Here is a 12,224-nt window from a genome sequence, read left to right on the forward strand (position 1 = left end):
GAATTGCTTGTTACTTGGGCAACCGGATATACAAAGTAAAAATAAGTGTTTACCAGTGAGGTTTCGTTTCAAGGAAGAGGTCTGTTTGTACAAATAGATTTTTTTTTTTTGAAAACTGACTTCCAGTGTAATCTTAAAACCTGATTAAAGCTGAGAAGAGAAATAGGCAGAAGAAAGAGCACCTTACACTTGGGAGGTGATTCAATGTTCAGAAGTGTTGAAAGATCAAAAGAATAGAATGGAATGGCTTAAATTCCATTCACTGTTTTAAAAAAAACACTTTATGCTGCCTTAAAACTAGTGCTCTAATTTCCTCTTCAAAAATTCAGACATCCTGTTACTCTCAGCCAGTTCAAGTGGTTGAGTCAGACTCTCTCATTCCTTTTAATCTAGATATAAATGCGTTATCTTACCAAATTGCTCTGAAGAGCCTCCATTTCGTTGCTGTGGTAGAAGTCCTTTAACTGAAGGGGTCAGGGATCTGAGTGCATCATTCCAGGTTGGGGAAAGATGTATCTTCTGCAAGTAGATCATAAAAAGGATTTTTACCGTTGAAGTCTGCAAACCAAGTTCTGAAATGTTATTTTTCATATCATAGAGACTGAGTGTGAATGGGTCTTGAAAATGCTTTATTTGCAGAGTTTGAAGGTACCGGTATATATTATGATCGAGTCTACCTGTGGAAAGTGTGTTTTCGATGAACTATCTCTTGCTTTACATTACTCTTTCATGACGTGCTTTTCTCCTCTAAATTGCTCACTGGACTATCCTTGTGCTGTCTGGGCCTTTCACATAGTCCTCTGGAAATGTTTGGGTAACTCATGAGGAAATGGAAAACTTGGCAGCTTCTGCAAAAACGGTTAGTCTATCCTTATCCAACTTTGACAATCTGTGTGGAATACTGTGTCTGTGATCATTTTTACTTAACTCTTTTTCAAAATTCTAATCCTTTCTTCCTATTTGAAATTTATCACCAACAAGGAATGAATAATTACTTCTTGCTAGCATATATGTTGTTGGATGCTAACACAATTGTTAAGTGTTCCGTGAGTCTAATGTCCCGATATTTCAGTGGGAGTGCAGTGAATTTCAGAAATATGGAACGTGCCACTGATTCAGTGAGACTGTTTGCAAATATTATTCGATGGTATGGTAGGAGTGAATGCCAGATGTTTTCCTTACACCACAGAACTTCTCATTAAAAGCATTGTCATTAGTTATTGGTTGAGGAATGGTATGCCTTTTATCATAAAATGGTGAAGGGTTATGGTGCACAATATAGAGAAATAGATAACTGCACAAGAAAAGATGAAAGAGTCAATTGTTACCCCAGTTTATTCATAAAAAATAATTGAATAATTCAAAGCAAAGGTCTCCAAATAATGAATGTATTTGTGTAAAGTTGTGTGGATCGTGAAGAACTTGGTCTCTCAATGAGTTAAACACCATCTCTTTCACTTTGCTATTTGGAGAATTCCATTTGCTCCCATTGTGTTAAGCGACATCCTTGAATTTAGGAATGAATCCAGCTCAAGACGATGTGTTTACAAACGACAGTAGAGTCAAACAGCATTGAGATAGTCCACTCAGCCCACCACATCCATTCCATCCATTGGTTACCCATTAGCATGAATCCCATTTTCCAGAGTTTGGCCCAGAGCTTTCTATGCCAAAGTGATTCAAGGGGTCGCACCAATCTCACAAAAAAGTGTTCCAGGTACTCCTCACTCTCTAGGTGAAAAGGGTCCCCTGAGATTTCTTACTCCTTATCCAAAGCATGTGTCCTCTAGTTTTATCTGGCTTTGAAAAAGCAAAGTTTCCTTCAGTCGATCCTGTTGATGCCCCTCATAATGCCATAAACCTCAATGACATCCATTCTTAGCCTCCTCCTTTCTCAGAAAAACTGACTTTACTTCACCAGCCTCTCTTCATAAATATAGTGCTTCCTGCCAGACAATATCCCTGCCAGACAATATCCTGGTGAATTTTCCCTGCACCTTCCCCAACACGATCACATCCTTCCCATCTGCCTGATATAAGGGTGTTTTTAGCATTTGCTGTAAACTTGCAAAAGCTATTGGACACAGCCCAGGACATCACAGGCAAAATGCTCCCCACCCTCGAGAACATCTAGAGGGAGCGCTGCCATCAGAGAGCAGCAGCAATCATCAAGGATCCACATCACCCACCACATGCTCTGCTCTCACTGCTAGTCAGGAAAGAGGTATGGGTGCCACAAGACTCATACCACCAGATTCAGGAACAGCTGCTACCCCTCTGCGAATAGGCTCCTCAGCCACAAACTCGACCAAGGACTTTTACTTTTGCCCTTTATTTATTTATTTTTCTCTCTCTCTGCATTGCAGTTTGTTTACATTTCTTTATTTGTTTATATCTGTATATTGAGTACAGTTTTTTTTTGCACTGCCAATAAGTGGTAATTCTACCTCATGCATAGAAAAAAGAATCTCAGGGTTGTATGTGATGTCATGTATGTACTCTAACAAGAAATATGAAACCTCTATGATAGGCTGTCAACCAGTTGACCAACAATCAAGGAGGACACGTGTAGGAAAACGTATTGTGTCTTAGTTGCTGTTGCGAAGTTGGGATTTAAAGTGTGTGGCAGTTACTGAGTAAAAGGTTGTGTACTCTTAACAAACTCGAGCATCAATTTTATTTCAATGTTCTTAATTATAACATTATTGATTGTTTTAGTTCATTACCCAAATGACCACAGTTAAATAATTAAAATTGATTTTTGTTCAAAATGAGAGGGATGCATTTAAACAATCTAGCTTTCTGTGCAGCACTTGGCTGTTCGAAGATGCAATTTATATGATTGTGATTGCATGAGTAGCGGTAGTTTTACTACTTGCATATTTGTTTGCAGGCTCAGAGATTTCTGGTACATAAACATTATAGACTAAAGAAATAGAGGGACATTTACAGTGAGTGCTGCTTTAATCAAAGTGTTTAGTACTTGATACAAATTTCCAGTCATAGAATGTCAATTAATATATTTTAGCAACGTAACTTTTGTTCATTTTTTTTTTACGTTCTAATACCCATAGCAAATTAACTTTCTGAGTGAAGTGCCTGTATAAGGATCTCTATGGTAGAACTGAGCTATATTGGCAAATCAGATTAGTTTTAACAAAATAAATGTAACTAAAAACATCTGTACTGAAGTGAACTTCTTTTGCAATAATTAAAGCTACCTCTTTATAAGTTAGAATATACAGTTGGATATTTTGTATAGTTAAGTGATTTGAATTCTGCAGATATTGTTGTGTGCTGCTAACCAGCAATTCACCAGCCCTTTTGCTTTTTATCCTCAGCCAATATTTTATCCATGTAACAACTACCAGGTGTTTCGGTTATACAATTGTTGAATATCTGTGATACTATCAAAAGAGAGATACTTAGTGAAGGAATGCTGCCCTTACAACCCATTGTGTAACGGCAATTGGCTTGATTGTGTTTCTTTTATTGAAATATAGATGATTTCGTCCATCTAAGCAAATGCAGTTTTCTTTGTGAATTGCATTATATTTGTCATTTAACAGAGGTATCACAGTTTTATTTTTGGGGTGGCGGTGGAGGGGTAAGGAGTTTATCCAGTCAATTTCAACTGTGTGTACAGACCAAGTTCCTTTGTTATAATGAAATTTGAATTCCCAAACTGCTAAATCTTGTGTTCTACATTGATCTTATGATCTGTGAGACCAAAAAAAATGTTAATGAGGTGAAGTAATATTCTCACCTAGGATTTTTTTTAGGTATCGTGATTGAACTAATCAGTTGTCTTTTTCACTTTTTTCTGTTAATGCTTTTTACTAACTTGCTAACCTGTTAGGAAAATGAGGAAGGCAGTTGGGCTCAGGTGAGTGCACTAAATATTTAAGTAGATTTGAAGCTTACTAGTAACTATAATGCAGTATTGTAAGCAAATCCTTCTAAGTCAGCCATTCTCAATTGCACCCCACCCCCCAGGATCAAAGCACATTTAAGTAAAAGCCTTGTTTTCTTTTCACCTTGCATAACATAAATATTTTAGATTTTTTAAAATGTAGATGATAGGAGAGAATAAACCAAAACTTGACTGCTTCACAGGGAGTGGGCCCATAAACTTTGAGCAGAGTCCTAGCTGAAAAAAAAGCTTCAGAATGGCTGTTCCTTCAGAATTTTGACAATTCCATCCCCCACCCTTAACCTGAATCTCCAACTGCAAGATCCCAATTCCTGCTTCTTCAAATGCACCTTGCACATGCAACCTAAAGTCAAACTCATAACCTTCAGATTTTGAAGTATTAAAATACATGGGGCCCAAAAACACAGCAGAATTTTGCCGATCTTTTCTATTTATTAGTTTTTCACAATGGCATTGTCAATCAACTAGGGGAAAACAGAAAAGTTACTTGTATTTGGCTTCTGCTAGCAAATTAAATTGGAAGGTTGACAAAGATGTAATATTGCATTTTGAGTGAAAATATATATAATGGAACACCTTGCTGATAGTTCGTGTCAAACATTAAACATGAAGGATGAGTAGTTGGATTAGTGTTGCTGAGTTAGAATCTATGGATTAAAAGAGGGGACCAGCAGAAATGGGATGGATGAATGGTAAGGGGAGATGTGCATGTAATGCACTCACACTCCAGCCACAGAACACTGGAAAGATGCAGCGAGTCCAGTGGCATATACATGTGGAGGTGAAAGTTCACTTGTTGGGACCCTGCATCAGGATGCTGTTCATTGTCCTGATATGATGAAAGTTCTTGACCCAAAAGGCCAATTTACACCTTTTGACGCTTCAGATACTGCATGACCCTCCCCCCCCCCCCCCACCCCACCCCCAAGTTTCCAGCATTCTGGGTTTTTTATGTTTCAGATTCCACCCTCTTTTATCACACAGAGCCAGCCTATTACCAAAATTTTTTGAATCCTTCATGATCCTGTAAGAATTTCTACTGTGTAGCGGCACAGTTGGTATAGCGGTTAGCGCAATGCCTTTGCATTGCCCCCGATTGGGATTGGGGTTCAAATCCCACGCTGTCTACAAGGAGTTTATACATTCTCCATGTGTCTGCGTGGGTTTTCACTGGGGGCTCTGGTTTCCCCCCACCATTTGAAATGTACTGGGGGTGTAGGTTAATTCAGTGTAAATTGGGTGGCACAGATTCGTGGGCCAAAAGGGCCTGTTACCGTGCTGTATGCCTAATTTTTTACATTTTAATTTGCACTCTAGTGGCTTCTATTGTATTAATATCCTAGCTGGAGCTTTAAGGCTTCAAATACTTGAGCCATTTACCTTCATAAAATCTACGTTAAACTAAAAGTATGGGAGCAGTTGTTAGAGCTTGATATTTAGACTGAATTTATGTCCTTGCAGTCAGACCAATCATCTGCCTGCCTAAAATATTCAGTTCTCTTCTTTGACTAAGACCAACAGAAGGTACAACAAACAAGTTATCATTGTCCGTTCTGGGCTTTCCCATTGTACCAGAGTTTTCACTTGTCAGTTTTATTACATTTAGACAAAATCATACATTTTCCAGAAGACAAGCTGATTTGCATTAGTCGTAGTGGTTTGGACCATGTTTGTGATTTTGTTTTTAACCAATTAACTGCATCCAGGTTTGAAACCTTAGCTCAGGCCCTCTGGTTTAAATTAGAGTGAAACATTAGCATCTAGATTAGCAATACAAAAAAAGTGCTGGAGATACTCAGCAGGCCACATAGCATCCAATATTTTACTCCCCATGGATGCTTTCCAACTGCTGAGATTCTCTAGCACCCTGATGTATTGCCCTCGACCCCAGCATCTACAGGTTTTCTGGTTTAAGACTTTATTGGCAAAGCTTGTTGCTTCTATGTGAAAGTTCAATTACAAGGAATATTTCTCTTGACAAGCTTCTCCGCCCCAAGATTTTTGAATGTGGTTTTCTATCATTTAACACAAACATGAGCTATCTGGACACTGGCTTTTTCCCAAACCCTGCCTGTAAATAGGTTCTTGAACTGGAATTCTTCTTTAATCTGGTTATTGTTTATTCATTAGTTTGATCATAAGAATTTGTGTATACGAGTGAGAGGTTAGCCCCCTTTCTCAGATAAAAGATTAATGTGGCCTCATCATGAATGACCACTTCTGTATCATACCTCTTACCAGACTCTGGCTTATGGAGATATGAACCACGAGTGGATTGGTAATGAATGGCTTCCCAGCCTTGGATTGCCCCAATATCGCAGCTACTTTATGGAGTGCTTGGTGGATGCACGAATGCTTGACCATTTGACCAAGAAAGACCTGCGAATGCACCTGAAGATGGTTGACAGCTTTCATCGGTGAGCTGTTGTGCTTTGTGGTATAATTGCCAGAGTACTCATTAGAATTTGCAGTGGGAGAGTCAAACAAACTGGAACAAGCCCTTCACAATGTTCACATTGACCATCAGGTTTACTGGCCTTGTTACCCTCACTTGGTCTGTGGCGATTTCAGTGTTTGTCCAGGTGCTTCTTAAATGTTGTGAGTGTACCTGCCTACAGCACCCCTTCAGCAAGTGCATTTCAGGCTTCAACCACCCTCTGTTTTAAAAAAAAATCTTCCTCCGAACTCTTCATGCTCCTTACCTTAAGCTTGTGCCCTCTGGCTTTTGACAAATCTACAGAAGGAATTCTGACTATTTATCCTATCGTTGCCTCTCATTTTGTGTCCCCTTATAAGGTCCTCCCCAGACTCCTCTCCACCAGCCAAACAAACCCATCTCTCCTCCATCCCAGGTAACATTCTGGTAAATCTCCTCTGGACTCTCTCCAGTGGCATCACATCTTTCCTATAGTGTGACAAGAAGAATTGTAAACAACATTCTAGCTGTGTCCTAGCCAGTGTTATATCATTATATTCTTTACTCTTGTATTTCATGTCCCAGCTAAAGTAAAGCCAGGCATGCCATTTGCCTCCTTCACCATCTGTGGTGCTCCCTTCAGGGATTGTTGGACCTGCACACGAGATCCATTTGTTCCTCAGAACTCCACAGGAAGGAGCCTTGCAATTGAGTGATATCCTGGGCAACATGTAGTTAGTTTAAAGATGGGAAGGCAGAACATGATTACTTTGTTTCAAACATGTGCATGCCATTTTCTTCTTCCAATTGAATCCTTCCACGCAATGAAGGCTGATATATTTCTCTCCATATGCTGCAGTTTTTCGCTGTAATATCTGGTTACCAGCTTGAGGTTAGTAATAGGAGAGGGAGATGAGCTGATCTGTGCTTTTTTGACCCCAAACCAGTAAAACTCCCTGCTTGCTTGTTGAATTCTATTTAGTTTAATTGAAGAGGCGACCACAAAAACTAGAGAAAAATGAAGATTTTATTTAATATTGCAAATACGTTTTGAGCCTCACTCTGCCCAATTATTTGAGAATTACATTTTCTCCAACCATAATATTACCAGGAATAGTGGGTTTGAATTATAAGGAGGCTGGATAGGCTGTGATTTCTCCCCACCTCCCCCCCCCACCCACCCTGCCAGAGCACAGAAGACTGAGGCGGGACTTTATAGAGGTTTTATAAAAATCACAAGGCAAATAAATAAAATAATAGTTTTTGTTTCTTAAGGTAGGGCAAAATCAAAATGAGAGAGAAAGATTTAAAAACACAGCCGAGGGGTACTTTTTCACACAAAGGCTAGTGTATATGTGAAACTGGCTCCCAGAGGAAGTGGTAAAAGCAAGTGGAATTCTATTATTTTAAAAATATTTGGACAGATATATGGATCGGAAAGGTTTAGAGTGATAGAGGCTGAATGCAGGAAAGTGGGTCTAGTTGGGCTGAAGGGTTTGTTTCTGCACTGTTAAAATGCCGAATCTGTTCCTTGGGTGCTTCTGATTAAATAAATGTGTTTATCACTGACTTCAATGAAGTAGTCTCAGTCTTTGTGCCACATGAAGTAGCATAAGGAAGTTTTATTTGAAATTAATTAGAACACAATTTTACAACAATATTATTGCAGTTTTAAAGATGTAATAAAATATTGGGTGACAGAGATAGGCGTTACGGTTTAGCTCTACATTTATTACAATGCCAGCGACCCAGGTTCAAATGCGCTGTAGTCTGTATAATGTTTAAACGTTCTCTCCTTGTTCCTCCGGGTGCTCCAGTTTCCTCCCACGTTCCAAAGATGTACGGGGTTAGTTGGATAATTGGACACATGGGTGTAATAGTGCGGCACAGGCTTATTGGCCAGATGGACCTGATATTGTGCTGTATATCTAAATTTATAAATTTTTAAACCATCTCTATTGAGAAGAATGAAGCTTGTTGAAAGGGGATGGAAAGTTTATAGAGTTAATTATCATCAATTTATGAGAGAGTAGGATCCTTAATACTTTAAAGTCTTAAAAAGTATTACTCTTTTTGAAACCTAATTTAAGCTAATGAATATTTTGATATTCCCATCAAAAGATGCATTGTATTAGAATTGTCCATTTCACAAAGTGTTTTATCGTTGAGACCTCATTTTCACCATTCATCCCAGAAATTATTGCACGGTATTGCTTAATAACAGTATTAAATCCTTGTGTCCATGTGCAAATGTAAACTATACATCGATCTGCATTGCACCCAAGGGGTCAAAATTTAAACTTCTTCTTTCACTCTATTAAACATTGAAACGTGGAACTGAAATGTAGCTTTTAAAACAATTGATTCATGCACCTTTGGTGACGGGCGTACATTTATCCCTGTAAAGGAAGATTTCGGGACGGCACAATTAGCATAGCGGTTAGCGCCTGTGACCGAGGTTCGAATCCGGCACTGTCTGTAGGGGGCTCGTACGTTCTCCCCGTGTCTGCGTGGGTTTCCTCCGGGTGCTCTGGATTCCTCCCACCCTCCAAAAATGTACCGGGCTGTAAGTCAATTGGGTGTAATTAGGCGGCATGGGCTGAAAGGGCCTGTTATCTAAATTTACATTCTTTTTAAAAACTAAAATTTATGTTTTTAAAAAAATTAATTTTTTACGAGCTAATTTGATAACTATTGTAAATCCCAACTGATGGTGAACATCTGAAATTAAGCCTGAGGCAGCAATTTGTACAGTTTTTGATCCCAGCAACAACAATGAGATTAATGATCAACTAATGCATTTTATTGACAACACTGAGAGATGAATGTTGGCCATATCCTGTGTGATTGCTCCCGCTCTCTAAATAAATACAAGGAATATTCATATTTACGTTTTGGAACCGAGGTTTGTCATCTGATGCTATTTTTCTTTGAGAGCATTGCCTTCCTTCACTTTTATAGTGTCGGCCAAGATTGTCTCCCCAAGCTTTCTGGTTTAAGATTGAGAGGGTTACCACAGAGCTAGGAGTTAGTGGCATGTTATTAATCAAAGAGCTGTTTAACTGTTTCACTGAATGATGTATATCTTATTCCAGCACATGTTTGCATTATGGTATAATGTGTCTAAAGAGGCTAAACTATGACAGAAAGGATTTGGAGCGGAGGAGAGAAGAAAGCCAACTCGAAATTAAAGGTTAGTTTGCAAGGTATATTGGTGTCATTCAATTTCACTGTTTAAATCCAAAATTATGTTTGAAAGGAAAATGAACCCTGAAGTGTCATTTTAATGTCCTACGACTTGTTTGTACAAATGTATGCCACTGTTTATTTCAGTATTTTCTTCTGTTTTTCTCCCACATAATGATAAGGTTGAGCCCCATTTTATGATGAACATTCAGATTGCCTTTTGCACAGAATATTTGAGTGTTACCAAAAATTGACCAGCAGATCTTGTATGTGAAGTGGGTGTGAAGGAATTATTCAGTGCTACGCTCCTTTGACAGGGTGAATGTTTGAATTTGGTCCAGAACAGCAGATTATTTTGAACCTCTTGAACTGCACAGATGCTTGTGATTTGCCCTCAGCTCAGATGAACTGTGAAAGATGAAAAGATAAATACTTTGTCCAGATGAGCCGTACTTTCAGAATCTTCCTTTCGTACAAATCTTTTTTAATGAACTCTGCTCTGAATGACATTTTAATCCATTACTCAGTACTGCTTGATGAGACAATATATTAGAATCTACTGGATACATAAAATGCAATATACTGACCAAGTTGAATTAATCGATTGGAAGAACAATGTGGAATTTGCAGCAGTGCTTTTAGTTTGAAGCATTTCTTGCATGCATTCATAAAAAAATTAATTGCCAGTTTACCTCATTCTGAAGCCATCAAAATAGTGAGATTCAGTGCACAAAAGTAGGGGACAAACAGCAGGTTGTACAGCATTCATGGAAAGCAAAAAGCAGTTGGTGTTAATGGCCTCAGAAAAGAAGGTTGGGGGTGGGAGGGGGAAGGGGAGGAACACAAGCAAGCAGGTAATAGATGAGAGGGCAGAAGAGAAAGGAGCCAGGAGGAGGGGGGCAGAGGTCTGAGAAAGATGGCTTCTGATAGGAAAAGGGCTGCAGAATTGGAGAAAGTTATCATGCATTTGATGTTCAGAAAGCCCTCCACACAGAGACAAGATGCTTGATTCATCGTTTAATGCAGAACTAAAATGGTTCACCCACTAAAATGGTTCCCCCAGTACACCGTATATATGAGTGGCTATATCGTCACACCCAGTATGATGATGGCATATGCATGCAGGTGTATAAACATAACAGGAGTCAGACGAATGAAGAAATGCAAGAGTATGAGGAGGGTGAATCACTGGGAATTGGAGGTCAATATTTGAATCACCTGGTTGGAGATTGCCAATTTGTTCTTCCAATTCGTGTGTGGCCTCAATTTGGCATAAAACCATGGACAGACATGTCAGTGTTGCAATGGGGTGTGGAATTGTTTGGCCACAGGGTGGTCGTTACTGTTGCAGAGGACAGAGCAAAAGTGCTAAAGAAGCAATCTCCTAGTATGCATCCAGTCTTTCCAACATAGAGGAGGCTAAACCTGGAGTACTGGATGCAGTTAATGACCCCTCCAGATTCACAGGTAAAGTGTTGCTTTGTGAGGTTTCTCTTTTTGTCGTGATGAACTGTTTATGACTTTAATTGCGCAGTTAAATTATTGCCACAGGGTGAACTGTAAGTAACTGCAGGTAGCATTGATAACGTAGCTGAGTGTCAAACCTCCAAGTTATTTCTTCAAGATTTTTAAAATAATTTAATTAAAACATTTGGAAATGCAGATGAGAATGATTTGTGCATACATTTTTTCTTCCTAATTCACTGCAAAATCTGATGCTACCTTTTGATATGCGTGTCCAAATAGAATAATAACTCAAAGAAATATGGTTCTGTAATGGAATAGTACAAAATAGATGAATCGGTTCCTCAATAGACATAGATTAATAGAGTTATTATTCTATTTGGACACGCATATCAAAAGGTAGCATCAGATTTCGCAGTGAATGTAAATTATACTGAAATAATCCTCAGAACTGTACACTATTGAGAAGTTCTCTGTTGTCTTGCACACACGAATGCATGTAATATGGCTATTTTCAGGACTGAAACATTTGCCTCTAGGACAGTGGTTCTCAACCTTTTCCTTTCCACTCACATACTACTTTTAGGTATTCCCTATGCCATTGGTGCTCTGTGATTAGTAAGGGATTGCTTAAGGTGATATGTGGGTGGAAAGAAAAAGTTTGAAAACCACTGTTTTAATCATACCTAATTGACTCGTTATGTCCACAATTTCATAACTCTAAATGACAATTTTTCTCAAGCAAAATATTTCAGTAATGATTGGCTCTAGAGCAACGATTCTCATCCTTCCCTTCCCACTCACATGCCACCTTAAGCAATCCCTTATTAATCGCAGAGCATCGATGGCATAGGGATTACTTAAAAGTGACATGTAAGTGGAAAGAAAAAGATTGAGAACCACTGCTCTAAGACAAATCCTGGATGATGCATGTAACATTGTTTTAATGTTAATTAATTTGTTTCTGTTTGACTTTGGCCTAGATGTCTTGGTGTGGACAAACGACCAAGTCATGCACTGGGTGCAATCGATTGGACTTCGTGAGTGTGCAAACAACATAGCTGAAAGTGGAGTTCATGGAGCCTTGATAGCTCTTGATGAAAGTTTTGATTACAACAGTCTGGCATTACTGCTACAAATTCCTACACAAAATACTCAGGTAACCTCTTCATCGATGCTTTGCTTCTTGAACTTCTGAGTAATTGTTGAACAGAAAAATTAAAT

General features: G+C 38.8%; 1 protein-coding gene across 12 annotated transcripts in view; it reads left to right on the plus strand.

Moving 5' to 3' along the window:
• ppfia4 (PTPRF interacting protein alpha 4) overlaps positions 1–12,224 on the plus strand; it is a 460,378-nt gene that overhangs the window by 436,840 nt on the left and 11,314 nt on the right. For 11 of the 12 annotated variants that reach the window (XM_069941636.1, XM_069941629.1, XM_069941632.1 and 8 more), the window contains 3 exons: positions 6,176–6,351; positions 9,446–9,543; positions 11,984–12,159. In XM_069941636.1, the coding sequence (XP_069797737.1) occupies positions 6,176–6,351; positions 9,446–9,543; positions 11,984–12,159 (450 nt within the window). Of the gene's footprint in view, positions 1–796; positions 860–3,859; positions 3,887–6,175; positions 6,352–9,445; positions 9,544–11,983; positions 12,160–12,224 lie in introns of all 12 variants that reach the window. The other variant, XM_069941638.1, reaches the window with a different exon arrangement.

Source organism: Narcine bancroftii, chromosome 5, assembly GCF_036971445.1.
Source record: "Narcine bancroftii isolate sNarBan1 chromosome 5, sNarBan1.hap1, whole genome shotgun sequence".
Classification (NCBI taxonomy): domain Eukaryota; kingdom Metazoa; phylum Chordata; class Chondrichthyes; order Torpediniformes; family Narcinidae; genus Narcine; species Narcine bancroftii.